At 50.6% G+C, this 26,583-nt stretch overlaps 11 protein-coding genes across 11 annotated transcripts; 8 read left to right on the top strand and 3 right to left on the bottom strand.

Moving 5' to 3' along the window:
- Window positions 1–154: 154 nt before the first annotated feature.
- Window positions 155–1,929, top strand: N7468_001328 (OTU domain-containing protein; the record flags this gene model as incomplete). Its single annotated transcript, XM_058470625.1, has 5 exons — window positions 155–455; window positions 547–956; window positions 1,007–1,338; window positions 1,371–1,632; window positions 1,687–1,929. 5 exons carry the CDS (start codon window positions 155–157, stop codon window positions 1,927–1,929), a joined length of 1,548 nt encoding a protein of 515 aa, XP_058333766.1.
- Window positions 1,930–2,784: 855 nt separating this feature from the next.
- Window positions 2,785–5,302, top strand: N7468_001327 (putative MFS multidrug transporter; the record flags this gene model as incomplete). Its single annotated transcript, XM_058470624.1, has 2 exons — window positions 2,785–4,482; window positions 4,793–5,302. The coding sequence occupies 2 exons, from the start codon at window positions 2,785–2,787 to the stop codon at window positions 5,300–5,302; spliced, it is 2,208 nt and encodes a 735-aa protein (XP_058333765.1).
- Window positions 5,303–7,778: 2,476 nt separating this feature from the next.
- Window positions 7,779–9,067, top strand: N7468_001326 (WD40 repeat domain-containing protein; the record flags this gene model as incomplete). Its single annotated transcript, XM_058470623.1, has 2 exons — window positions 7,779–8,029; window positions 8,077–9,067. 2 exons carry the CDS (start codon window positions 7,779–7,781, stop codon window positions 9,065–9,067), a joined length of 1,242 nt encoding a protein of 413 aa, XP_058333764.1.
- A 98-nt stretch (window positions 9,068–9,165) lies between these two features.
- dbp7 (putative ATP-dependent RNA helicase) lies at window positions 9,166–11,391 on the bottom strand (the record flags this gene model as incomplete). Its single annotated transcript, XM_058470622.1, has 1 exon — window positions 9,166–11,391. The coding sequence occupies one exon, from the start codon at window positions 11,389–11,391 to the stop codon at window positions 9,166–9,168; it is 2,226 nt and encodes a 741-aa protein (XP_058333763.1).
- Window positions 11,392–11,881: 490 nt separating this feature from the next.
- N7468_001324 (uncharacterized protein) lies at window positions 11,882–12,142 on the top strand (the record flags this gene model as incomplete). The annotated part of the gene is made up of 1 exon (XM_058470621.1): window positions 11,882–12,142. One exon carries the CDS (start codon window positions 11,882–11,884, stop codon window positions 12,140–12,142), a length of 261 nt encoding a protein of 86 aa, XP_058333762.1.
- An 861-nt stretch (window positions 12,143–13,003) lies between these two features.
- N7468_001323 (uncharacterized protein) lies at window positions 13,004–18,361 on the bottom strand (the record flags this gene model as incomplete). The annotated part of the gene is made up of 4 exons (XM_058470620.1): window positions 13,004–16,728; window positions 16,780–17,101; window positions 17,148–17,390; window positions 17,441–18,361. The coding sequence occupies 4 exons, from the start codon at window positions 18,359–18,361 to the stop codon at window positions 13,004–13,006; spliced, it is 5,211 nt and encodes a 1,736-aa protein (XP_058333761.1).
- A 213-nt stretch (window positions 18,362–18,574) lies between these two features.
- Window positions 18,575–19,669, top strand: N7468_001322 (RibD family protein; the record flags this gene model as incomplete). Its single annotated transcript, XM_058470619.1, has 1 exon — window positions 18,575–19,669. The coding sequence occupies one exon, from the start codon at window positions 18,575–18,577 to the stop codon at window positions 19,667–19,669; it is 1,095 nt and encodes a 364-aa protein (XP_058333760.1).
- An 893-nt stretch (window positions 19,670–20,562) lies between these two features.
- N7468_001321 (glycoside hydrolase family 43 protein) lies at window positions 20,563–21,575 on the top strand (the record flags this gene model as incomplete). Its single annotated transcript, XM_058470618.1, has 2 exons — window positions 20,563–20,853; window positions 20,946–21,575. The coding sequence occupies 2 exons, from the start codon at window positions 20,563–20,565 to the stop codon at window positions 21,573–21,575; spliced, it is 921 nt and encodes a 306-aa protein (XP_058333759.1).
- Window positions 21,576–22,053: 478 nt separating this feature from the next.
- Window positions 22,054–23,109, bottom strand: N7468_001320 (NAD(P)-binding protein; the record flags this gene model as incomplete). Its single annotated transcript, XM_058470617.1, has 3 exons — window positions 22,054–22,373; window positions 22,447–22,932; window positions 22,998–23,109. The coding sequence occupies 3 exons, from the start codon at window positions 23,107–23,109 to the stop codon at window positions 22,054–22,056; spliced, it is 918 nt and encodes a 305-aa protein (XP_058333758.1).
- A 1,020-nt stretch (window positions 23,110–24,129) lies between these two features.
- N7468_001319 (uncharacterized protein) lies at window positions 24,130–24,399 on the top strand (the record flags this gene model as incomplete). Its single annotated transcript, XM_058470616.1, has 1 exon — window positions 24,130–24,399. One exon carries the CDS (start codon window positions 24,130–24,132, stop codon window positions 24,397–24,399), a length of 270 nt encoding a protein of 89 aa, XP_058333757.1.
- A 1,054-nt stretch (window positions 24,400–25,453) lies between these two features.
- Window positions 25,454–26,472, top strand: N7468_001318 (Ras family protein; the record flags this gene model as incomplete). Its single annotated transcript, XM_058470615.1, has 4 exons — window positions 25,454–25,465; window positions 25,586–25,700; window positions 25,808–26,083; window positions 26,234–26,472. The coding sequence occupies 4 exons, from the start codon at window positions 25,454–25,456 to the stop codon at window positions 26,470–26,472; spliced, it is 642 nt and encodes a 213-aa protein (XP_058333756.1).
- Between the last annotated feature and the right edge of the window lie 111 nt (window positions 26,473–26,583).

The following is a 26,583-nucleotide window of genomic DNA, read 5'->3' as shown; positions in this document are numbered from 1 at the left end:
ATCGCACCCGCAGGGCTAATTCACTCTGCGGGTTTGCTTTGTGGCTTCTTTTCATCTCAAAAATAATTCTTCGCCCTCCTTCAAGAACCTCGTCTAGACCATATCTTTTTTTATACTAAATGACGATCTGGGCTCAGGCCGGGTATTATCCAAGATGTCCCTTGACACACACGGCAGAATCGTGCCCATACTAAAGGGACAACATTCACTGAATGGTGCTCTTGACTCGGTGGAGTCGTATGGTAGACTGCAACACAGTGAATTAGAACACAACATATTCACCCCGAGCAATTCTTCTCAGCTAGAAAAGCTACACTATGCTTCCCCCAGTGCCCTTTCCTCTTCTTCATTTTCCACGTCTTCGTTCCCGCAACAGCAAGCTATGCGCCAAACAAGCTTGGAGTTGCCCTCCTTGAAGGAGCACGGGCTCTTCGCCCTTCCTACTGAGGGAGATGGTAAGAACTAACCTATCCTTGTATCCTATTTTAGCGAGCCACTCGAAGCTCTGCTCTCAATGTGCTTGTTGTTGTTGACGCGTTACTATAGGCAATTGCCTCTACTATTCCCTCTCCGACCAGATGTATGGCGATTTCGGCCACGCACAGGCCATACGACAGACATTGGCGGACCATATGGTGAGCCACAAAGGCTTTTTTATGCAGTTCGTAGCTGCTGAGGGTGGTGAGCGCCGTCGCCCCAAACGTGCCGCGGCGTCCGCGTATGCGACGCGTTCCGCAGCTGTTGGGATCCCCTCGGCAGACGACATGGAGCGCAGGTTCGAAGAGATGATTGCCTCAACCCGCAAGAATGGCGAGCGGGGAAGCTCGGAACACTTGCAGGCCTTCTGTCAAGCGTTCCGAGTAGATATCAATGTATACACCATGGATGGTGTACAACGCTTCCGCGACTTCAACGCTGGGGAGGAGAAGCGCGAAGCAATTCACATTGCTTTCCACGTAGGTCCCTCGCTCAGAATTTAACCGAGGTTTTTACTGATTGGGGGTAGGACTTCAAACACTACTCTACCGTGCATCCGATCAAGAGCGAGCACGAAGGCTTGCTGTCAAAGCCGCCCACAAATGACGAAAAGGAAGTAATAACTGGCGAGCTCATTGACGCAAAAGCCTGTCCCGTTAAGTCCGAGGACCCCATCACTCGCCGCGACTCCCAAGACACCGTTCCTACCTCTATTTCCGACACCTCCCGCTCTACCCCCGACACCACCTACACCGCTCATGACTCTGCCGTTGAACTCTCACCACCTCTTGATATTCAGCATATTCACGATGAGCTCGGCGGGCGATACGACCGAGACACGATCGTGGATATGCTTCAAAAGTGTCGTGGTGACATTGACCGAGCCTTTACAGCTCTGCTCGGCGAGAAGACCGACTCAGAAAAGAGGCTTCCCCTGGGTTCGACCTTCAAATCAAACTTGCGCGTGTCCCGATCATCCTCCCCTACAGTACGGGGAGCAAGCGCTCTGCGGATGACAGTGACGACGACTCCGAGAGTCCACGCCCGGCGACCTCGCGAGGTAGACCCCGGAAGAGGCTGATATCCAACTTAACAATGGGCGTGGGGATCTCTTTCCGGGATGACCATAACGAGGTTGTCTCGCTGAACCTTAGGGTAAGCTTACCCTTCATCCTTTCATGAGTTAGATGAGTTACTGACGTCCATTAGATGCACTCGGAAGCTGCCAAAGCTAAGTCCGACAAATCCAAGGCAGAAGCCCTTGAGAAAGTGAAGCTCGAGCCAAATTCCGAGGAAGCAGAGGCCATGAAGCCTGTGAAAAACGAATCGGATGGCAAGCTGAGAAATGCTTCTCCCGAAGCTCAGGCCGTCGAAAAGATGAAGCCTGCACCGAAGAAGGGGCCCCGTCGCAGCGGACGACTCTCAAAGTCGCGAACCACCACGCCACAGTGATGCCCTTCTCTTCATTTGAATTTTTTTTTCTTTCTTTTTGCGTAGTGTCTATGAGTTCTCTAGACTTCAGCGGTTGCATATGAATGGCGTACGGACATCGGGAACGTGGGAACTTTGACATTTGCATTGCATAACAACAATCGGGTTGATGCGTGGCGTTCGGTTTACATGCATGAAGGCAGTGCTGGAGCGATTTTGTATAGAAACATGCATGCATTTGCGGGTCGCATTCTTGCTGAGTTTAGCGTCAGAACTCTCTCCAAGGTTTTGCTACGTTTTTTCGAGGCCCTCTATGAGTTAGACCTCATACCTAGCTCATGACCAGCTCATAACGAGCTCACAATTGACACAGAAGTGATCAAACAAATCTTTACTTGGCTTTCTCCTTTGGCATCAGAGTAGAACATAACTGAAAAGCGTCCGTTGATACGCGGCGCACATGGCTTGACTTGGTTCTGTAGCTTGGCAATCAGCGAATAAGCCGATTTCTGACGTAGTCATTTATGTACTAGAGTCGAGTTGGTGATGGCCGAAAAATGAATTCTGTAGGCCTTGCCCTTAAGACTTGGTAATATTGGAATTCTAATATACGGAGAACCCAACAGGACTAGATCGAGCAAACACGTAATCCATGTATGCAGCAATGCCTAAGGGCGTAATTGCTTTTCCGTGCATACGAAGCTGCAGGCTTCAGCTGGAGCTGGTAGAAGTTAGCCCCTTCCGCCACCCGGCTTAACCCACAGCTCCACAATAAGACTCTCTCCGCTACCATCCTCTGCGACTCCTGCGATGGACACACCATAAGAGCTTGCTTGGCTCTCCCACGCGTGCTTTAGTGTCCAGGTCTTTGCCAAGATGAGCGACAATTCTGTTCCTTGGATCTCGGAGGCAGCCCCGCTTCTGCCGGATAACCCAGCCTCTCCAAGCACGCAATATCAGAGCATTACCCAGAATGAGAATTATGAGACGGAGTCGTCAGCTGTCGAGTCTGGGGGCCTTGACCCAAGTGTGCCATTCCAGAGTCAAGTCGACCCTATATCCCCCCTGTTAGGCGCCGAACCGGCTCTGGAAAGGTCGCGCTCCAATGTCTCAGGGAAAACGCGCAACTCTTCTGCATTGACCGACCGGGTAGAGCAGGATGATGGCAGCTACGCAGCTCGATTCATCGACGTATCCCCGACGCGATTCTGGATGATCTTCTCGGGCATCATGCTCGGGTATGTGATTGGATTCTTTGATTCGACGCTGATGGCTTCTAGCCATCCGGTGATCACCTCTTATTTCAATGCAGCAAATTCTGCATCATGGCTGTCAACTGCGTTTCTTTTGACCTCGACCGCATTCATGCCAATACTAGGGCGCATCTCTGATGCGATTGGCAGAAAACCAGTCTATCTTTTCTCTATTTTCATGTTCTTCGTGACTACAGCATGGTGTGGCTTAGCTCAGAGTATAGCCAGTTTCATCGCGGCTCGTGCATTGTGTGGCCTCGGTGCTGGTGGAGTTTTCTCCATGGGGCAGATTCTCTCCAGTGACCTGGTGCGTCTCGAGTATCGGGGTGTGTATCAGTCTTACATTAATCTATGCCTAGGGACTGGTAGCTGCTTAGGTCTTGCGTTTGGTGGTCTTCTTTGCGATAAGATTGGCTGGCGTGGCGCCTTCCAGGTTCAGCTGCCCTTTATATTCGTCTACTTCATTACAGCCGTTGTGACTGTCCCATCTTCTCTCGGAAAGAAGCAGCTTGATGATGGTAGTGCATCTGGGCGGGCACTCCTCCGGACCATCGATTTCAGTGGATCTATCCTCCTTATTGCATCCGTGACTCTGCTGATTATGGGATTGAATCTGGGCGGCAATGTTTTTCCATGGGCGCACCCCTTAGTTATCACATCATTGGTAGCATCTGTCATCCTGGCAATCACCCTTGTGCTTTACGAACGGGGTGTGCCACGAGCAGTCTTGCCTGTCGAGCTTCTGTCCAAGAACCCTCGCGCGAGTATCATATTCGGCAACTTTTTCGGGGCAGTCTCTGTCAACACCATGATGTTCAACGCTCCGCTATACTTCCAGGCAGTGAAGCTGGCCAGTCCGACGGACTCGGGTCTGCGGCTTGTTGCGGCATCTATTGCTGTGACCGCATCCAGTGTTGGTACTGGCTTTCTCATCACTTGGTCCAAACGTATGAAACCGACTATCATCGTCGGAGGCCTCTGCATGCTAGTTGGAGGCTGTGCCGCTGGCTCAATGGGTATCGATACGCCTAGTGCTCTGGCGATGGTCTGTGTCTCATTTTCCAGTCTTGGTCAAGGATTTTCATTCCCGTCTCTCATGGTTTCCATCCTGGCTACCAGTGAACAAGACGATCAAGCCGTGGCGACTACTACGGTGGGTTTGGCGAGAAACCTTGGATCTGTGATGGGCGTCTCGATCAGTAGCTGGATTCTCCAGAACACCCTTCTCTACGAACTCGAGCAACAAGTGACGGGGCCCGAGAAGAGTCACATAATTACTCTTGTTCGCAGGTCTATCCGCGCGATTGCGGATCTTGATTCAGTGCATCAACATGAAGGTAGGTACTCATCGCAGGCTTGAAAGAATTCCGTTAACAGCCATTCAGTTGTCAAAGCTTATTCCTTGTCACTTCGTATTACGTTTTTGTCAGCTGCAGTTTGGGGTCTTGTCATGCTTTTGTTCCATATTCCATTGCGACTGCCCCGGCTTGACCGCCGGTAGTCGCGAATGATTTCTACCAAAACACTGTTAGCGTATGCGTGAACTTGAAGCGAACCTTAAGTCCAGAATGATAGTCGAAATAAACCAAACAATGGCATGCGCCGGTACTCCGTACACTCCTCCCGGTTAGATACACGCCATTCTGGACAGTCCATACATAGACGCCATTCTGGACAGTCCATACATCTTTTCGGCCCTTATCCGGAAGATCCACTTTCCTCTTTTGCTCCGTGCCCGCTCCGCAACATTTTCTAACCTCGATGACTCGCGGGGCTGCAGCAGTTTAGCCCTTACAAGGCGATGGGTTGGTGTGTATTCTCACAATCTCTTCAGCATCAGTGGACTGACATCGCTCAGAGTTTCTTGGCCCTTTGCCTTCCCTTCATACCCTTTGCAGCCGCCCTCAGATCTCGCGATAAGGAAGCAGTCGCTCTATCAGGACTTCAATTTGCATAATCGAGCGTTCACCACTTGCGTCAATCCTACGAATACTCTTGATGCGGATAGCGAATATGGCATGTCGAGGAAGAACGACTACAAAATTCAGCCTACTCAGAAACGTGTTGTCAGCTCGGGACCTGGTCTCCTCGATCGGCGCTGGAGATTAGACGATAAGAAGATTTACGACTTAGACATATGACGATGAATCTCAAAAGGACTCGGGCTCAGTCCAAGTCTCTATCCCCACGGGCTGATTCGGAAGGGACTCCGACAAGCCGCAATAGCAGTTCACCACGGCCCTCAAGCGCCTCCCGCAAGAAAACCGAATCGGCGGAGACGAAGGCCAAAAGAACTCGGACGGGATGTCTCACATGTCGGGAGCGGCACTTGAAAATGCGACGAAGCGCTGGGCCGGTGCCTGAATTGTCGCAAATCCAACAGAGTCTGCCGCCGCGGGGTCAGATTAAACTTTATCGATATTCAAACCGTTGCGCCCCCGCAGGTTATTGATCGTCCGAACGGATCGAAGGTGACATTCCGAGATGACTCTCGATTTATTGCATCGGAATATGTCGGTGGGTCTGAGCGATATCCGCCCATCCAGCCGGAAAGCCCGATTCAAGAAAGGAGGCAGCTTCAGCAAGATGCTTTCAATATGATGGGACCTGACCAGCTGGCCAGTCTGTTCCAATCAGTCGCTCAATCCTTTGATCATGCTGGGTTAGACTCTCAATCCGACTTTCTCTTCGGCGCTGATGCCTGGCATGAGACGCATCTTGTACCGGGTGATGAGCTCCTCCCTCATGGGACTTCCAATTTCGCTCGGAAATTGACGCTCAAACAATACAGCCCCTCGTATTTGATGGACCCCGAACAGTCCCTGCTATTGCAGGCTTTTGTAGATGCAGTCGGCCCCTGGGTGGACTGTACAGATCCCGCAAAGCACGTGAGTTCTCCGTTCTCCATTCTCAGGCACCATAGAACCTCAGCTGACAGGTTTATAGTTCACCGAGTTATTGCCATTGCATGCTATTGACCAGCCTATGTTGCTCAAAGCTCTTCTTGCGTGCGGTGCTCGGCATCTGTCGATCGGCGACCCGTCGCAGGAACACAAAGCAGCTCATTATTACGAAGTAGCTTCAGAAGATCTTTTGAATAGTATGCAAGACCCCAATCGTGACTCGGTTTTGTGTACTGTTGTCGCGCTAGCTCTTGGTATATACGAGTGGATGTTGCCAAACACCGCATCAACAAAAAACCATCTTGCTGGATCAAGAGCTTTGATTCGAGAATGTAGATGGAACGCAAAGACACCCTCCCTTGGTGGGGCCTGTTTTTGGATCAGTGTCAAAATTGAGCTCCTCAACTGCCTACAACACAATTGGTTATTATCATGGGACCCCGACACCTGGGGAATTGATATGAACATGGATCACGCGCAACCTCACTGGAAGGGAGATGAGGTATGGCTGCAGCGCATTATCTACATATGTGCAAAAGTTTTAAATTTCCGCGCTACTATTCAACTGTGGCACCCAGAAGATTTGATAGTCTCGGATTCGCGGAGGAACGAGGTACTGCAAGAATGGAACCATTATTACGCCTTGTGTGAGCAGTGGAACAACTCTTGTCCACGATCAATGAAGCCAATCTTTCAAATTCAGCCATGGCAAGTGGAATCTGAATCCCACTTCCCAAAGATTTGGTAGGCGTTTCCTGCTTCATAGATACAGCCTTTGCTTATTCCTACAGGTTAACCAAGCGCACTGCAACCGTTGCTCGTCTATTCTACCACGCGACTTCTTTCTTGCTTGCAATGATCCATCCACTGCCCGAGTCGTACAAGAACATACAGCAAGAGCATTCTCATAGTATATGCGCTTATGCTGCAAACTCGAAAGATCCAAGCATCGCAAACACCTTGGTACCTTGCCTAGGTATTGCCGCGGCCAGTCTTCAGTTACGGGGTGCGCAAGAGGAAGCTTTGCGTATACTTGAGAATATTAGCATCGGGTCCGCTCATTCTATTGACCGGGTCAAGGACGACTTGAAACGTTCTTGGGGTTGGATTCATCCGGAAACTCTCGATCCCGCTCAGATACACAGCGATTACGTATTTGGACAACCAAGCAACCTTAATCCATTTTTGAATTCGACGGATCTTTCGATGGACCATCATCCATATCAAGGCTTCTATGTTCCTCCTCATCATCATCGGGCCGACAACTATCCTTATGACGCTTATCTTGTCTGATTCTTTGAGGCTTGTTCTTCTGAAGTTGTTATATACCCACCAATACTATTTATTAGGCAATCCTAGCTTGATCAAATGTCGAACAATTGTACGAATTCCTGACTCTCTATGGAGACTCTAATTCCTCGTATTTCGACATCACGTATGCTCATAGTCCTGGGCCAGGCCAACCACTTTACAATATCTGCCCCCTTGGTTGAGGATTTCATGTGTCGATTTCAATTTTTCAAATAACCCCGAATCAATATGACTAAAGCAGCTCCAGGCATCAGAATGATCGCTATCGCAACTAACGTTTCATAACTCTCGAGCATCCACCTGGAATGACGTGGGGAGGCGAAGGCGGTACAGGGTTATCTCTTATCGCGCCGCCATCCTTGCAGGCACGTAAACCAGCAACAATACGCGAAGCGACTCGGAAATGGCGGAGGATTCACAGCTTCTAAATGGCCCCGCCACTCCTTTGTATGTTCTCCGCGGGCATGCCGCTCCAATACATGCCTTGAATGTCTTTTCGCGGAATCTGCGGCTGGTCTCAGGAGACGCCGACGGGTGGGTCGTCATGTGGGATTTGGTGACCAAACGACCGGTGGCCGCATGGAAAGCACATGCCGGCGCTGTTCTGGAGTTGAAGGGATTCGAAAGGGGCCAAGGAATAACTGAGATCTACACGTGAGGCACTTTCGAACCGTCACCGAATCCTTACTAACCTCTTACAGACATGGCCGTGATCACAAACTCTGTGTCTGGAAAATCCGGGCAGAAGACGAAGGCTTTCTTGGTAAATCTCTGCCTGTTGATGTAGCTTCCTCAGGGACTCAAAAAACCCAAGCACAGCCATGGCTTCTACATTCCCTGCCAGTCAATGCACTTAATTTCTGCGCCTTTTCAATGACCACTGTTACTAGCCCTGATGCTGAGAAATCCGGCGATGCTGCACCAAAAGCCGCTTTCTTCGCGGTCCCTAATGCGCTGGACTCAGGCGGAATCGATATCTTCCATCTTCCGTCTGAGCGCCGGCTTACCACGATCGCCTCTGACCCATCGGTGCAAACGGGGATGGTGATGGCCGTGAACCTCTTCTTTACCTCTGCAGGGGACCTCTTCGTCGCATCTGCCTACGAAGACGGACATGTAATGGTTTTCGCGCATAAAGAGCCTCTCACGCCAGCCAAGTTCGAACCTACCTCCTCAAAACCTTGGATGTGGGAGAAAGTCTACATCTGCCGCCCGCACACTCAACCCGTCCTGTCTATCGATGTTGCTCCCACGAAGGACTTCTTCCTCTCTTCATCAGCTGATTCACTGATTGTGAAACACCCAATCCCAGGAACTGGGACTGTCGACGGAGTACCGGTTATCAACTACAAAGAGGAGGCGCCATTGAAAGTGGTAAATACGAAACATTCCGGGCAGCAGGGGCTGCAAATTCGCAGCGACGGGAAGATTTTCGCGACTGCTGGCTGGGACAGCAGAGTGCGTGTGTACTCAGGGAAAACCATGAAAGAGCTGGCGGTCCTCAAGTGGCACAAAGACGGCTGCTATTGTGTTGCATTTGGAGAAACTACCCCGGCAGAGCCAAAAGCAGATATCCACACGGAAAAGTCGCTTGTGGCTGTCCAGAACCAAAGGAACCAAAAGATACATCAAACGCACTGGCTAGCAGCGGGATCAAAAGACGGAAAAATCTCATTGTGGGATATCTATTGAAACGACAAATGCTTTTGTACAATGGAAAAAAAAGAAAGAAAGAAAGAATCATGCCAAGTTAAACTCACTGGCGCCAGAAAGCTCCTTCATCTTCTGCCTCATCTTGCGCGCGGCGTCATCCGTGCTAGACGGCGCAGGGCAGGCACATCATCTCCAGCCTTCCTCTTCGCTCCACCACGGCTCGCCTTGAAGTCCTTCTTGGTCTCCTCCTGTCCAGGTCGCAGACCAGGAACATTGATCTTGCCCGGCCGATCCCGCAAAGCAAAACTCTTCGCAAGATGGCCCAGATGAAGCTGTTTGATATCAAACATACTCCGCTCCGCAGCAATATGCGTAGCGTAGGCTCGCACGTGCGACTGGAATGCACGGCGTGCCATCTCCAGGTATTGCGGGTTCTCGAGCGCCCAGCGCTCAACGTCCATCTGCCAGTCTGTCGTCTTCTCCTCCCAATTCTTGTTCTTGCGGTCTGAATCTGTGTTGCCGCCGAAGCCGCGCCGTAGAATTTCGTTGGCATCCGTCCGGGTGAGCGCTTTGCCGCCGTCTCGGTAGCCACGCTTGAGCACCTCGACGTAGTTCTCTTCGCAACCTGGTTGCAGGAAGATCAGAGCGCGGCCATCGCGCCCGACACGGGCGGTACGACCGATGCGATGAGTGTGGTCATCCGCACTGAATGCTGGGTCATATTCGATGACTAGGTCGACGTTGGGGACATCCAGTCCTCGGGATGCAACGTCGGTACAGATAAGGACGGAGGCGGTGGTGCTGCGTGTGAATGAGTTGAGGGTAGATGTTCGAACGTGTTGAGGGAGAGAGCCGTGCAGTCGGTGGAGCGTTACGGGGTTGGAAGGATTTGAGAAGGCCGTGCCTGGGGCGACGGTGCCGTGCTGGGCCAGCTTGTCGTTTTCGGGTTTCTTTGCTTTTTCTTCCTCGTCTTCGGATATCTCGGATTCTTCGTCATCGTCGCTGGTTTTGTTTCCTCTCTCGCCGTGCTTTCTCGAGAAGACCTCGAAGAGAAAGTCGACCTCATCTGCACAGGAAACAAATACTATAGCCTTCATCACAGAGCCCTTCCGAATGAAAGTTCTCTTCAGATAAGCAACCAATGTGACCAAACGTAGCTTTGCAGCAACAATGGCGTACGACTGCTTCAACTGTGCTGGCACCCGGAATGCCTCATCTGCCTCAGACTTGGTGCGAGTTTCCACGTCCTCGTCGGCTGGATTCGCCTTGATATGCACCGCATCCTTCAAACTAATTTCACCCAGTCGCTGAACATTCATCTTCAATGTAGCCGAACACAAGATTGTAGTTCTCCGGGTGGGGACCCCCGGAATGCGACTCGGTCGTTGTCGGGCATCGAGTTTCTTGACAATTCCCTGCAGTTCCTCCTCGAAACCCAAGTCCATCAAGCGGTCACCTTCGTCCAGTACCAACCACCGAACGCTGCTGACATCCAAAGATTCCGTATTGTCGAGATGGTCCGCCAACCGTCCGGGAGTAGCGACCAATATATTCAGACCTTTCCTTAAACGCGCTTTTTCCGACTTTTTCTTTTCTCCACCGATGACTGTCCCCGCAACAATCCAGTTCGCACACCGGAGGACGTTCTCCAGGACAACAGAGATCTGCTTGCACAGTTCACGAGTGGGAGCGAGAACAATCGCAAACAATCCACTGTCGCGGTGCACCCCGGCATCTTTGGAGGCCTTCGAAAGATCGATGAGGCGCTGCACCAGCGGGAGAAGATAGGCAAGAGTCTTTCCGGAGCCCGTTTCGGCCTGAATGAACGCATCGCTTTCCTCCTTTAGTAATTGCGAAATCGAGCTCTTTTGAATAGCCGTCGGCGCCTTCAGTTCGAGTTTGGTGAGCAAGTGGGCGGCGAGTTGGGGCGACAGGCCCAGGTTGGTGAATGTATCGATCCCGTCGATCAGCGGGGCATTAGTAGGCTTCGCGTCCTCCAGATCCTCATCCTTCTTGTGCTCTTCGACATTTTTGGGTTCGGGGTTACTGGTGAAAAGCGACGAGACGAAATCGTGGGGGTTCTTCTGCTGAGGGCGTGATCGATGACCTCCGTCGCCACCTGCTCCTCTCGACGAATCGTTGGTCTTCTGTCGCTTCGCTGGCCGTGTAGATGGGACCTGGATCTTATTCGGATTCTTGGAATCGGCGTTTCTTCGATTCGTACCTCCGTCGCCAGTCGGTATGTGCTGGGAACGCTTTTTCGCAGAGAGACGAGCCCGCCACGTCCCTCCCTTGAACTTGGCTTCTGGCTTGATGACATTGTCACCAATAGAAAAATTCAGGAGCATGCCATCTTCAGCCATGGCTTGGGTAGTCTTGTCGATTTGATAAGATCGAGAGTACGGCGCCATATTTTTTTTTTTGCCCTGTCATTTTCTGCCATACCCCACCGCTTGTATATCCGCCTCCACCTTGCGGTGCTGCCAAGATTTCTCATGCCCCTCCTGAACAATACCAGTACTCCACTTCTACACTGTCCCTTTAGAGTTTCGAATACCAGACCGTATCTTTGCAGTTGCATATTGAGAATCTGCTAGCAGATGTGTCATAGGCTGGAAGAGTACAAAAGAACGATTTCAAAAAGGATAAATTGAATACGATGCGTCTAATTTATATAACAAAACCGCGTCATGATATTCTCATGCTCGTAGGCTCACCACTAGGAAGGACAGGGAGCTATTTTGAAGCTCATCGGTCCGATATAGACTAGTTTCACATTCTCCCAAACCAAGCTTACTCTAGCCTCTGTCATGATAGCAAGTAACATTTGAGTAGACTGCGGCACGATCCGCAATGTCCAAGGATATCCGCAATCCATATCCGCAAACTGCGGATTTGGATATGATTTCATATCCGCAATCCGCAGCCTTGTGGATTTGGATATGGGCCTCATATCCGTTGGATATTTGCGGATATCCAATGGATATCAAACACAACAAATGTGCCAAGACCCGTGACCTCGAGAGATATGCATTATTTTTATGTTTTCTCCAGTATTTTTTATGTAACAACATCGTCATGCGGATATCCGCAGAATATCCACACCCCTTTTAAAAATTGCAAAGTCCGCATCTTGAGAACTTCTATCCATGATTTCTCTTACTTTCACGGTCGGAATACCTTCAAACTCTAATATATCAAGAGCTGGAAGAGATAGCATTGTTTTGAATCTAGAATCGGGATATTTTATTAAGAAATATATATTTTTTCCTTATTTACTCTATTTATTATGAAATTAGAGAAGATTAACAATAGTCAAATATATATTTCTAAAGTAAGTTACCGCAAAATCCTTATTTTACAGCCATACTCAAGATTAGGATCAAATTCTCTTACGTCTATAGTCTCACATTTAATCATTACACAATCAGATCTCAGATACATATTCATTTCCTAATATTTCACACCACAGAATGTGAATTAAAGATGTTGGTTCTGTTATGACCAAACATGGTTTTCTTTCAGGCGGGGAGAAAGATTGGTAAGCTACATTAGGATCAGGTGACAGCCTATATTCGGGAAGGTAAGCGAGAGTTATGCTAGTGCGGATAATTTGAGGATATCCGCATATCCGCGCGGATATCCAAGGATATCCGCATTGAGGATATGGATATGAACTCATATCCAAGATCCGCAGCTTGCGGATATGGATATGGGTTTCATATCCATTGGAGCGGATATGCCGCAGTCTACATTTGAGTATCATCAAGTACACTCGCACTATGTGCTGGTAGTATTTTAGTAGAACGGAGCCAGCTCACGTCCAAGACCAAAAGCCGTACCCGTGATTGCTACTCATGAGAAATAAGTATGTCACTTGAATCCATTGGACTGACCAGAAGATACTTTCCGCAAGCATACTATCATAGCAAAGCACCCCTACTGACCTGCCGGATCCATATATATCTTCTATGATCACAGGATATTGGCATTTCGACCCCAAATATCTACTTCGTCCTTGGTATCGTCGTCCTCCCCTCCATAGTCATCTAGACAGCTTCTCTTAATTGCAGCCAGCCTCTTCGAAACTTCATTTGCGTCATATAAACTGACAAGCCTTCGTTTGCCGGGGAACTGCTGAGCCCTATCTCGACAGATTTGGTAAATGACATCCTGCTTGGACCTGGGATCAAAGTCCGGGTGATAGGAAATCGTAGATCGTCCGTAGGGGTTTTCCTTATACGTGGGATATCGGTGCTCCTTTACATTCGGCACCGAAAGTGTCTTCGAATTGGTCCATGAATCCACTGCCATATCGAAAGGAGTGACGCCCGTTGCGTTCTCGCGGTACAGGAGGTCAGGGCGACGGTCCAGCATTAACTCCAAGAATCGAGGCCAGCCTGCTTCGACGGCCATATGCACTGGAGTGTTGCCAGATCCGTCCAGCATTTCCAGGTGTCTCTGGTTGTTCGAGCTGCCCAAGTCCAGAAGAATGTTGAGAACATCGAACTCGGGCTTGTGGCTTGCTTTGTAGTGGAGCTGGCCTGCCTGGCAATCTGCGACTAGACCCATCCAAAGGAAGAGAGGTGTGTTTGAAGACCCGCTAGCTCGTTCGACCAGCATGGCTGTAAGGAGCTGTTGGTCAAGCAGACCAGAAAAGCGCGTGATTTCGTCCGGACTTTTGCATGGGCTACCGAATGAGGATTTAAGAAGAAGGTGGAGCAAATTATGCCCTTCGCGGTCTCGAGTTGTTTGATTAGCGCCGGCACCGATCAAGATACAAGCGAACTCGAAGCGACGGATCGAGAATGCCAAAGCCAGGGGGGTAAGCCCTTTGTCAGACCGAACTTCCAGGCACTCAGGATGGGTTTCAACCAGAAATTTAACGAGACGCTCAGATTCCTCGGATGGTTTACTGATGATAGCGCAGTGCAGAACAAGGTTGTTCCTTGTCTGAAGCCAATTCAAGATAGAACCCTCCAGTCCAAGCTTAGATCGTGCGAGCTTTTGCACATGCTCATCCTCCATATGCGAGCTGACATACTCAACATAATGACGCCCGGGGGCAGTGCTCAGGAACCATTCAACAACCGTAATTTTTCCTTGCATAGCTGCGATCAAAAGAGGTGGTCGTCCTTCAGGCGCCTCCATAACGATCTCTCCTCGCCCGGCACTCGCCCAGTCCTTGCGCTTCTTGCCTCGGATGGAAAGACCGGGATAGTATTTGTACTTCTCTTCAGTATCGCATCCCGACTGTTCGGCAAGCTTCTGCAGAGGCAGGCCAACGGCCGCCTTTTGGATCAAGCTTGTTAGGCAATCAATACGGCTGAGTGATATCGCAAGCTGGAAATCATCGTGAAGCAAATCAGGCGTGGAGTGAGTTGAGAAGACTTGACATTTCTGTCGAGTTTTCAGTAGGAAATTGAGCAGCGAAATATCGTTCTTGACAATAGCGTATTTAGTCAAAGAACACACATTGAACTTTCGACAATTCGGGTAGTCAGTGTCTGCAGGGATATAGACTGTTCGCTGGATTTCCGGCCACTCGTCAAGGAACAAATGCGCGCTACAGGATTTCTGGAGGGCTGCGAGAGGAGAGACGGAGCTTTCGACGTCGGTAACTACCTGTCCCACGTTTTCGTATGTGAACTGATCATCAACCTCACGGCCTACAACGTCGAGACCGTCGTGGTTAGAATCACTGTCAGATTCGTCATCTGAATAGTCGTCAGAGCGCATTTCAAGTCTCTGCCGGGGCCCGGTCTTCTCCTTGTATTGTGCTTTGAGGATCCCGAGAATCTCCTCAGACACCTGCAGATGACCGCGCAAAATTGCGATTGAAGGACAGGAGAATCCGTACTGGTCGCAGACGGCGATTTCCAAGGGAGGCTGGTCCTGTGCGGGACCCCACATTCCCAGAGTCAACTTCTTGATAGTATGCAGGTCGCCCCTCCAAGCAGCCTCAAATAATTCTAGGTATCCAGCTCGCAACTCATCCGTGAGGGTGAGGGTAGGACTATTGAAGTTGAGGGGAGGAATATTGAAGTTGAACTCGAACCTGAATTCTGGCACACTCTCAGGCTTAGGAGGCACGGGGCTTTTTGTCAGTTTCTGGTTCTGATCGGGTTCTGGGTGAAGCTCTCTCCATAGCTTGGCGCCCGATCTGACAAGCTCAGTCTCTAGTAGCTCATAGTTGCGAACCAGTTCTTCCATATGGGCCTTTTCCAAGAGCACCTTGGGCTGTTCTGTCTGTTCGCGAGCTCGTCTTTTGCGCGATTCGTTGTCTCTGGCAGTCTGTTCTAAATTTCTGTGAGCTTCTCGTAATTGGGCTTTCCCGGAGAATGCCTTGTAGGAGTCTTGTTGAAATTCCTGCAGATACTCTTCATCACTCCGGTGGAAGAACGGTGGTTCATCGATTGAATCTTTCGGGGATGGAGGAAAGTTCTTAGATATCCACTTTCGCAGATCATTTTGGTTCTCCCTCGCTTTATCCAACACCGTATATCCTGACCCGTAGTATGAACCCATTTGCTCAGAATTTGGGTCTGCGCCCCGACGAAGCAGTTCCAGGGCTACTAATGGCAGCTGGTTCTCCACAGCAGCAATAATTGGCTGCTTTGAATGGGTCTCGATGAAGGTGTCAGTGGTTTTGAGCAAAAAGTCATTCTTGTTCAACTGCGATTTCATGGTGCTCAAGAAGTCAGCTTGGTCGAAGTGTATCTTGGCTCCTGCTTGGATAAGCTTCTGAATTGATTCTTCTTTCTTTGCGTTGATTGCATGCATAAGAGGCGTGAAGAACCCGCGGTGCCATGTGTCGATAGTCATGTGCTTTATTGCACGTTGCGTTGCTGGTCCATCGTGCTTCATGTAGATATCAATGAGTTCTGAGTAATCGGATTGGACAATGAAATTCAATGCTGTATTCTGCTTGAAGTCCGCCTGGGAAAGCGACGCGCCGACTTCCAACAGGGCCTGTGACATTTCTCTGGCTTTATCTAGCGGAAGGGAAAGGACGAGTACCAGGGTAAGAGTTGCAGCCAACGGTTTTCGGCCGTGACTGTCGAAATGTTTGATAGGCAGCATGACATCAGCTCCAAAGGAGGTGACAAGCTCCTTCACTGTCTCGGTATGGCCATGGATGATTGCGAGGTGAAGTGGAGATGTCAAGCTATCCCAAGATATTGCGTTGATATCGTAAATGTCAGGCTCAAGCTCATTCTTGTCCGCAAGAAGAGCCTCATCGCCCTCTTCGAAGGCATCTTCATGGTCAATCTTGACAAAGGAAGCAGATGTCCTTGACATATCATCAGCGTCTTTCTTCTCGACTCCTTCTTCAGAGTCATCTGTCTTCTCTCCCTCCCGAGTCTTCCTTGAGGAATCTTTCGCGGCTTCCTCTTCCTCGTTCTGATTGCTCTTGGTGAGTAGGATACGGATAATTTCGACACGGCCTCGGGCAGCTGCAATATGAAGAGCTGTCCTTCCATCCGCCATTCGAGCAATGAGTCGCGCTCCGTGATCAACGAGGCACTGAACAACCTCTGGGCTTGATGACATACAAGCAAGCTGCAGCGGTGTACGCCCTGTGTAGTCTCGGCAATCGACGTTCGTGTTCTCTTCTGCAAGGAAAGCATTTACGGCGTCAACATCTTCGGAGACTATCGCCTGGCACAATCTCTCTGTGCCACCAATATAAGCCATTTCTAATTCAAGTCAGTAGATGTTCAGGTTGGATAACTCGTGTCTGATCTCACCCGTCCAATCAGTATCTGTGATCGGGTTGAAACTTCCAATTTCCTGGCGCCCCGGATCATCCTTAATGAACGAGATCTTTCCAGAGATATATGTCTTGCTCTCCTCCTCAGCAATCTTCTTCTCCTCTTCGGTTGTAGGTTGCGGGCAGAAACCGCAACAATCGCCGATGACATGTTCAACCTCACCGAAGAATGCTGGGTGGCGATGGAGATAGACTGGGCGGTCCTTGGGCTGGTTCCATTCCGCATTCAGAAGCAAATCTCGAGTATAGACAAGCTTTTCGATCTTCCGCGCGTTGAATCTCTGACCGTAAGGGATGGTCTGGAATCGTTAGCATGGCAAATGGGCGGAATGGAGTCACACGCACAAAAGTATGATAATTGGAAACCTGGTCCTCTTCCTGCCATTCTGGAACCTCGTCTTCCCAGTCTTGCTTGATGTTGCCTCTGAGCTCTTTTCTACGACGAAGATAGATGTTCACAGGAGGCCTCCCGCGCTCTTTTCGTCTCTGTTGCATGTAGGCCTCGCGATGACTGGCTTTGGGAAGCTTTTCCAGAACTAGCAATCTTGCGAGACCCTCCGTCCGGGTAAAACTTCTCTCAAATATCGTCTATTGCTGTTAGTAGGCTTGTACTTCAGAACATCTTGCGAAGATCTTACCGGGTCGACCTTGGATCGGTCCAGTTTACTCCAGTAGATTTCGAACCCACGGCGAGAATACTTGGATAGTCGGTTCTCGTACGATGGAGAACGCCTGGTAAGGTCAACCTGATTTTTCTGGGTGATATAAGACGCGATGGCGCGGGGTGCGGCATAAACGTTGGTGCCGTCGTAGGCGACGCATGAGCAATCCACATCAAATCCGGTAAGAATCTCAGCGACGGATTTGTAGATTCGCAACACAATCTGCACATGGCGGGTAGGATACTGTGAGACGATGGTAATGGTGTGTTTCGTTCGAATGGTTGTAGTCTCGTATAAGATCGTATTCCGAATCCTATCTTCAATGTGCCTTATTTTCTCAATGGCTTGCTCCTCTGTCATCCCGTAGAGGAATATATCGACATCGGATGCCGGTGCAAACTCTTCGTGGTAGTACTGGCGAAGTCCTCTCTTGGAGCCGCGATACTTTTCCGGTACTGGAAGGAGCGAGGTCACGACTGCGCTTCCAGCAGCGACCGTGTTGCTCCAATCAATGTCACTCAGTGCGCCTTCTGTGAAAATAGTAAAGTTGTCTTGGAATTCTTTGAAAGACGGGACCACGGCAGGCGAGCCGTTTTCTTTGCGAGAACCCTTGTCGAGAGGCATTAAATACTTGTCAGCCTCCTCTGGGGTCTCGGATGCCAGATCCCGCGCTCGGATCTTTAGCTCTGCCGAGCCATCAACACCAAAGATGGGGACGATGTTGGCATGGTTGTCTTTGGCCAATGGGTGTGACGGCTCTTGAGCAAATATCTGACGAGCGACCTCATCGTACTCATTGAATGGTTTGACCAGGTCTTCGATGGGCGTACTTGGTTTGGACCGTATATAGGAGAGAAACTTGGCATGTTCCACGGGCACTGACGGTAATGAAGTCATTGTCGTTTGCAATGTACAGTGAAAGAATGTCCAGGATGTCAGTGCCCAATTGAGGTTGAGAGGTGAACTATACTGGACGAAAACCAGAAGATTGCCAAGTCTATATGACCTTTCGAACTTTTTTTTTCTTCTTCAGAAGAGGTTCAAACTTGGTTCAAATTTCGTCCTCGAATGTTTAGCTCCAGGCAGCTTTAGGCAACATAAGGGCCCGCCATGAACGTCGCCCAATCACCAAGGGGTTGCGCCGGTCCCTCGCGCCACGGTTACCTCCGCGCGACGCTAACAGGCTCCACGCTTGGCCCGCCGTCTCAGGCTCCCAACCTCTCCAACTTGAGAGCGACCACAGTAACTTGTAGCCTCAGGCACTCATTGGAACGCCCTTTCTGGCCTCAGGCTACAGATATCCCCATCATTCCGCCTCAAGCTGCGTCTCAATCTTTACTGCCAAAAAGCGCCGGGCTACAAGCGAACATGGATCTGAGTAAAAGGGACTCAATGGAGTTGCCGGAGGCCGACAGAGCCTTCCTGGAAACTCATTTGCCGAGCTCTCGCTCGACTTCCCGGCCCGATTTGCCCTTCACAACTCTGACATTCGCTACATCCCTGGACTCTGCCCTAGCGCTTGCGCCGGGGACACGTACCGTGTTATCAGGGCCTCAGTCAAAGGCAATGACACATTACCTGCGTTCTCGACACGACGGGATTCTCATTGGCGTCGGCACAGCACTGGCCGACGATCCAGGTCTCAACTGTCGGATTGCAGGGGTAGGAGGGTACGGTGGACAAGGTCTCGAAGGGCAACCCCGTCCGGTTGTCATTGATCCTAGTGCACGATGGGACTTCTCAGAGAATAGTAAACTCTTTCAACTATGCGCACAAGGGCAAGGTCGAGCACCTTGGATTGTGACAGCGCTGCAGCAACTCCCTGCGGATAAGGCGGGGCTCCTAGAAAAATACGGGGGCAAATATATCTCACTGAAGATGGAAACGAATGACTCAGGCCGCCATCACATTGATTGGCATGATTTGCTTGTTACCCTCCGCCGCAACGGGCTGCGGAGTATCATGGTTGAAGGAGGCGCCCAAGTAATCAATTCTCTTTTAGAGCCACAATCGATGTCTTTGGTCGACAGCGTCATAGTCACTATCGCTCCTACCTGGCTTGGGCAGGGTGGTGTGGTTGTATCGCCAGCCAGGCGACGCGATTCTACGGGAACACCCGTTGCGGCTGCAAGGCTGACGAACATTCAATGGCATCCGGTTGGGGAAGATGTGGTTCTCTGTGGCCAAATAAAAAGGGACTCGTGAACTTGGAAGGGCATAGCCAAATCCATTCTAATTGGAATGTAAATTATGCTTTACCAAGTAAGCATTATTCTAGAGTTTTTTCATCTCCAGGATCTCCTGGTCAGAATAATCAGGGGGTGATAGTAATTCTAAGGCTCTAGGGGCCATTCACGCCTAAAGGGGAATATGCCCACTGCATTAGTGGTTCGTGACCTGCTCTCTATACCAAGTGTCGTCATTGCTCTCAATTGGGGACGGAGTAATCATCTCCGAGAACTCCCAAGCTCGAGCTACTGATTCCCAGCGAATAGAGCGCATCTCCAAATCGGCCAAGCCACGGACGATGTAACATTGTGAGGTTGGTATCCTTCAGAGATTCCCTTGATGAGGACCTGTTTCATGATCGCGCCACATCCTTGTATAGGGCCGAAAATTACGAGATAAACCACGTGGCTGTCGAAACAGCACATGAAACAATTGATGTCGAAGCAGCGGTGGCATGACGAAAAAGGCTGTGAAGCCGTACCTGCATCGCAGGACTCAGACAACTGTGCGTCATTGGCGGGAAGGTAGAAAATAGGATTTTCCACAAACAGAAAATGCCAATGTTCTCTGCCCTGGAATCTCGATTTCCAGTTCACTGCTGCCTTCTATTGGCGTGCTGCAGGAACTGAGGGGCCAAATTCCAAGCCGAGGCCAAGATTAGATCTTGTGGGGTCCACAGACCAAATTGGGCCCAAATGTCGAAACCAAACCATTCTACATGGGTTAGTGGCCCTCAAGTCTTGGGATACTGTTTATTGTGGGGGCTGTTTTGTACTAAAATGAAGAAACTATAAAGTCTGGTGGCATTCCATGCGCAAGGTTAACAGTTGGTTGAGCCTGAGTTTGGTCCATTTCTGTATACTTCCATCATGGGGTCTGGTGTCCTCCTCTCTGTGGCTTCTGCCCTTCTTTACACTGGCCTTGCAGCCGCAGACGCTGTTCGTGCTATTGACTCAGACTTTGCTGACCCCTGCTTGATCCAAACATCCGACGGTTACTATGCCTTCGCTACTAGCGGAAACAATGTCAATGTCCAAGTAGCATCGTCCTCGGATTTCTCTTCCTGGGATCTCATGTCTGGTACCGATGCCTTGCCTGGGCCATTCCCTTCCTGGGTCGCATCATCGCCATCGGTCTGGGCGCCGGACGTGATTCAGAGGGTATGCCAAGTTCCATTCAAGCTATCTCGTAGCAGAAGGCTGACTCTTTAGGATGATGGAACATTCGTCATGTACTTCTCCGCAACTTCCAGCCAGGATACGAGCAAGCACTGTGTTGGGGTCGCAACGTCCTCGAGCGTCACCGGTCCCTACACCCCAGCCGACAACGCCATCGCTTGCCCTCTCGATCAGGAGGAGCTATCGACCCTGACGGCTTCAAGGACGGAGATACCTTCTATGTGGTCTATAAGATTGATGGGAACAGCCTTGACGGCGACGGCACAACCCACGCCACTCCGATCATGCTCCAAGCACTGAACTCGGACGCTGTCACGCCGAACGGTGACCCAACGCAGATTCTAGACCGTGATGATGCAGACGGCCCTCTGATCGAGGCCCCTAGTCTTGTGAATGTGGACGGCACTTACTATCTGTCGTTCTCTTCCAACATCTACTCGACTCTCAAATATGATGTTAGCTATGCAACAGCATCGGCGGTTGGTGGACCTTACACAAAGGTCCAGGCACCCGATGCCCCTCTGCTTGTCTCTGGAGACCCAAGCAATGTTGGAGACCTAGGCGGGCCTGGTGGGGCCGACTTCTCCACTGATGGGTCCAAGATCGTGTTCCATGCTTTCGAGAATGGACAGAACCTTGACAATGGCCGTGCGATGTACACTGCTAGTATTAGTGCCTCGGGCGGTGTTATTAGCATCCAGTAATTTAGTATAAACGAAGACTTGGAGCCAATTGGTACCATCAACCATGAAATTCCACTATTGATATATCATAAAGGGATTGGCGGAAAAGCAATAGCATCACTTTGCAAGGTAAATCGTTGAATATGACTGCCGAAGATAGGGCCTATAATTTACAGAAATCCTCTTGAATGACACATATTTGTCAAGAATGGCATTGATGAAACCTCTACCTGATTTCGTCAATTTGAAGGAGCGAGACAGAAATTCATTTGGGGGATTTGGGGGAATTGGGGCAATATCGTGAACTCTAAAGCTCTAGTTATCGATCCCTTAGAGGGGCTTTTCGGATCTGCACCATGGATAGCCGACCATCTCCTTTACGCAATGTTCCACGTTCATCAACTTGGACGACCCTCAAGGCCCCAGTCTAACTGAATTTCCAGAAGCGTTAATCGAGTCCACATGATGTCAAACGGTTCATGGAAGATGTCAACGTATCTCAATTCATCTTAGTCTCGTCCCAACTGGTTCCCTCAGACGCTAGGTATGCCTGACCGGCCGCGAGCACCTTGCTATTCTCTTCGCCAAGCCAGACTGGCTCCAGTCTTTGGATCCCGTCTTCGATCTCATAGCTTTCCCCGCCCGCCACATACACTATCTTCCCCGCAAAGGGAAGAGCAGCCCCACGATGGGTCTTCCCTCCATCCCCCCGATTCGCAGTGGCGCAAATAATAATGGAGCGAGCCACATCCTCGGGCTCATTGACTGGGAGACCCCGCTCATACCATCCTTTCTCGATTCCGAGGACCATCCTTGTTCCTAGTACAGTTAATCCCTCAACCCGGACAAATCAAAGCTCTCAAGATAAGGCTACTAAAGAGGGGTTCCTTACTCGTCATCCACGGGCATACGACATTGATCCTGATGTTTTCGGGAGTTGCTGTCAAGTGGAGGCCCCGCATGATCCCAATGACCCCGTGCTTGCTAGCCGTGTAGGTCGGCAAGCCCCCACATTCCTTAAAGCCGGCGATGCTGCTGGTAAGCACCAAATCTCCCCCTCCGTTCTTCCGCAAGTAGTGCATTCCAATACGAGCGCTGAAAAGCGCCCCCACTAGGTTGATGTCTACTTCTTTCATGGAGGGTTCCTGGGTGATATCGGCGGCTGGATCGAAAATGTTCTGTGGGATCGAGATTCCCGCGTTCGCAGCGACGACATCAATTTTCCCATATAGATCGTGGGCAGTTCTGAAAAGAGCCAGTTGATCGGAATAGTTTGAGGTGTCGCATTTCACGAAATGGGCATTCGGAGCAAGTTCGGCTTGTAGCTCTAGAGAAGGCGCCTCCGAGACGTCCCCGAATACCACTTTTGCGCCATGGTCTGGTGGTCGATTGTCGATTGATTAGCACGGGTTGGGTGTCACACTACTGTGTTCGATTACTTACTGCAGAATTGCTGGACGCACGATCGGCCAATACCTGTAGCACCCCCGGTCAGGACCACGACCTTGCCTAGCAAGGTTTGTAATAGTGAAAAATCAAAAGTGATGTGTGCCATGGCGAAAGTCTATAAACCACACTGTTTTCATTGAGTTGCATTCGTACAGAGATGAATTGTTTCTTTTAAGGCGGCTTCGGAAGACCCCACAGGGCGAACTTGAACCCCAGCCCCACAGGACGAATCTTCAAGATTGCCGCTATGATTGATTTGAGCCTCCGAAGTCGAACCAGGGTTGCTACGCTCCTTTCAGAGGCAGCTTCATCGTCCTCAATGCGTCTTGCATAAGTCGAATGGCAAATGTGTGCAAGGGCCAAAGCGGCGCTCATCCAAGCAAAGCGATAGCAACATATCGTATTTGCGCGTCCCCCCTAGCCATGCCCCTTATTGGATGAAGAGTATCCATCGTCATTATATTCCCGTACAGAGCAAAATTCCCGCCAGGCCGAAAATGATACGAGACCATCATAACCTCGCGTCATGATGCGGCGGAACAATGAATAAGCTCATCATCCCACTTGCTAGGCCTTCTTGGGACCGGCCAAATCGTCAACTCTCACATATACGGACAGTGGAACGCGCAATACGCCTGCGGAAGACAATCCCAACACCCCGCTTTATCACATGTCGACATGATCTACGAAGCTACCTCTCATTCCACCTCGCCACATCAAGACAGCCCTGGGTTTCGCACCTTGGGCTGGGACCATGTTGCGCTCAAGTCTACACTGTTCGATCCTTACCGGAAGCTGCCACCTGCATAATAGCGATCCATGATATATCACCGGGCATTTTCGCGTTGTGCATTTGACCAATCACATCAGGGTGAGTTTGACGTCAGCTTCGAAATGGAGCGCGGTCTTCGGAGGTAATCTGGCGGCAAGGGTGGAGCGGCTCATTGGGACCTCGATAGGCGTGGCTATGCGCTATTAACGATCGTACCAGCTCCGTGGATATTGCGGGAGTCCCCGTAATTTAGCATTGCGTCAGTTCAGAACAATTGCCAGTCGAGGAAACCGGGGGCATTCCGCTCGCCGATCATGACTTTGCTACATGCACATTATGCTATGAGTATGCATAATGTTTGCAAGTTGGTCAGCGTCTCACCCCCAAAGCCGCGGCGGTAGCTGCGGCCGAGCCCCCACTTCGGCTAGCAAGGCGATGAGAATCCAGATTTATCAAGGCCAAATGATTGACGGGACGGGCGATCCCCGAAGGATCGAGGATGCATGGCAGTCAATGAATTCCCCGGAAAAGATTGATACTTCGACCAGGTTCTGCGATCTGAAGGATGCTGGTGCCGAAGGGGCTACCTGTGTGTATGGTCAGTTCGCGTGGACAGCAGGGTGACCGAGTGACGGGGTGACGAGAAGGAAGCGAAGCGCATAGCCGGCGGAGACCAGTGCAGACCGACAAGTAAGAAGGGTGAAGGTGCGGTGTCCCAGTTATCGTGGAATCTTAGTGGATTTGGTGCCCGATATTAGTTCAGTTCCTCTGCTTTCCCCCCTCCCCCCCCAATGTTCTCATCCTCTGAGAGCCTATTATGTGCGCGGGCAAGACCCATTCCGATGGAAAATCATGACGCTGGGCGAGACTAGCCCGTTGCCCAGGCCCAGCAACTCCCCCGGGCAGATCCACCGACAAGCTGACTTGGTTTTTTTACTGCGTAGTCTTAAAGGTCTTGGGCTTGAGGGACCCGTCGAATTCCGCTTCCTTTCCGCTACCATGAGATTGATGGGCTGTTCAATGGAATGGGTCGTCCGTCCGCAGGGCTAATCAGGCGAACCACCCGCGCCCGAGTAGCGTCCCAGCTAGGGTACAGGGTCCTCCTCAAGTACACAGTGGAAGAGATGGGAGCGGATGGGATTAATTCTGAATTGCAATTTTGACCAGAGCAGATTTATCTTAAGAGACTCCATTCGAGATGTCGAATTCCTCCCCAAACCCCCGGAAATGCAGGTCGTGTCCACCAATCAACGGTCCGCTGTTGAACGATCTCCTGAATTTCGAGAATCTCGAGAATCCGCGCAGATTCCCTGCAAATGCCCCTTTTGGTCCCCTTTGCTCGACAGGGAGATGCAATCGACCCTGGCATCGAACTTCCTAGCATAGAAATCCCATCAAATCAACTAGGACACTTGAAGTGATTGTTCTGTAAGCCGTATTCCTGCGCCCAAAAAAAAATTCCCACTAGAGAAAGGGGGATCCACCGTGGAACAAAAGAAGCTCCATTTCGAACCTCCCGAACCTCCTGAGTTCGACCCCTAAACCTCCTGCTCTTCCTCTTCTCAGGCCTTGTTTACTCCATTCCTAGCCACCGCTTCGCTCGATCGCGTAAAGAGCTCGGCTACTTCTTCCGCCCTTTCCCTCCCCCTTTCTTTTTCCTAATCACAGAGTCGAAGTCATGGCCTCAAAGGTAAAAAAGCCCCTCTCTACAACTCCTGTTTCAGGAACCTCCTTCAAACCCCCCCACGACCCCTCCTCGTGTCCCATCTCCGAATCCTGCGCGTCGCTTCCCAATGGCTGACCCTGGCAGTTTCTACGAGAATACAAACTGGTCGTCGTCGGCGGCGGTGGCGTCGGTAAATCCTGCCTGACCATCCAGCTGATTCAGAGTCATTTCGTCGACGAATATGACCCGACAATTGAAGGTGAGCGACTATTCCATTCTCTTGCCTTGGTCATTGTCAGACCGTCCCTTTGGCCGCGGCTCGACAATGGCCCATTCTGCCACTCGATATTAATCCCTTTCATCCAGACTCCTACCGTAAGCAGTGTGTTGTTGACGATGAGGTCGCCCTGTTGGACGTTCTGGATACCGCCGGCCAGGAAGAATACTCCGCTATGCGAGAACAGTACATGCGCACCGGCGAGGGCTTCCTCCTGATCTACTCCATCACCTCGCGCCAATCCTTCGAAGAAATCATGACCTTCCAACAGCAAATCCTGCGCGTCAAGGACAAGGATTATTTCCCCATCATTGTGGTCGGCAACAAGTGCGATCTGGAGAAGGAGCGTGTGGTCTCAGAGCAGGGTACGCAATTCCACGGCTGAAGCTATCCCCCATTTCGCGAAACCGGCGTCCATCGGAATCCTCCCCTCCCCAAAAGGATCTGCCTCTGCGAGCTCCGGATAAGCTCCCCAACCAACGAACCAAGCTAACGCAGTGTTTTATGATATACAGAGGGTGAAGCGCTGGCCCGACAGTTCGGCTGCAAGTTCATTGAAACCTCCGCGAAGTCCCGCATCAACGTCGAGAACGCCTTTTACGACCTCGTCCGCGAGATTCGCCGCTACAACAAGGAAATGTCCTCCTACCCCTCCGGATCCGGTGCTTATGGTGCCCGCCAGCCTGAGGGCAAGATGGATGTTAGCGAGCCTGGCGAGAGCGCTGGCTGCTGCTCCAAGTGTGTTATCATGTAAACGGCCCGAGATACCCCGTCTACCGCTATCACGGACCCGCTTTTTTTCGCTGTTTTCTTCCGCCGCTTTTTGCCCCTGGGGGCAAAGTTGATTTGGAGATTATAACTGGTG

Source organism: Penicillium chermesinum (genome assembly GCF_028974085.1).
Source record: "Penicillium chermesinum strain IBT 19713 chromosome Unknown utg000002l:1.0-5270490.0:1.0-5274688.0, whole genome shotgun sequence".
Taxonomy (NCBI): Eukaryota; Fungi; Ascomycota; class Eurotiomycetes; order Eurotiales; family Aspergillaceae; genus Penicillium; species Penicillium chermesinum.
Note: the sequence above shows the minus strand (reverse complement) of the source record. Positions and strands in the feature narration are given on the sequence as shown.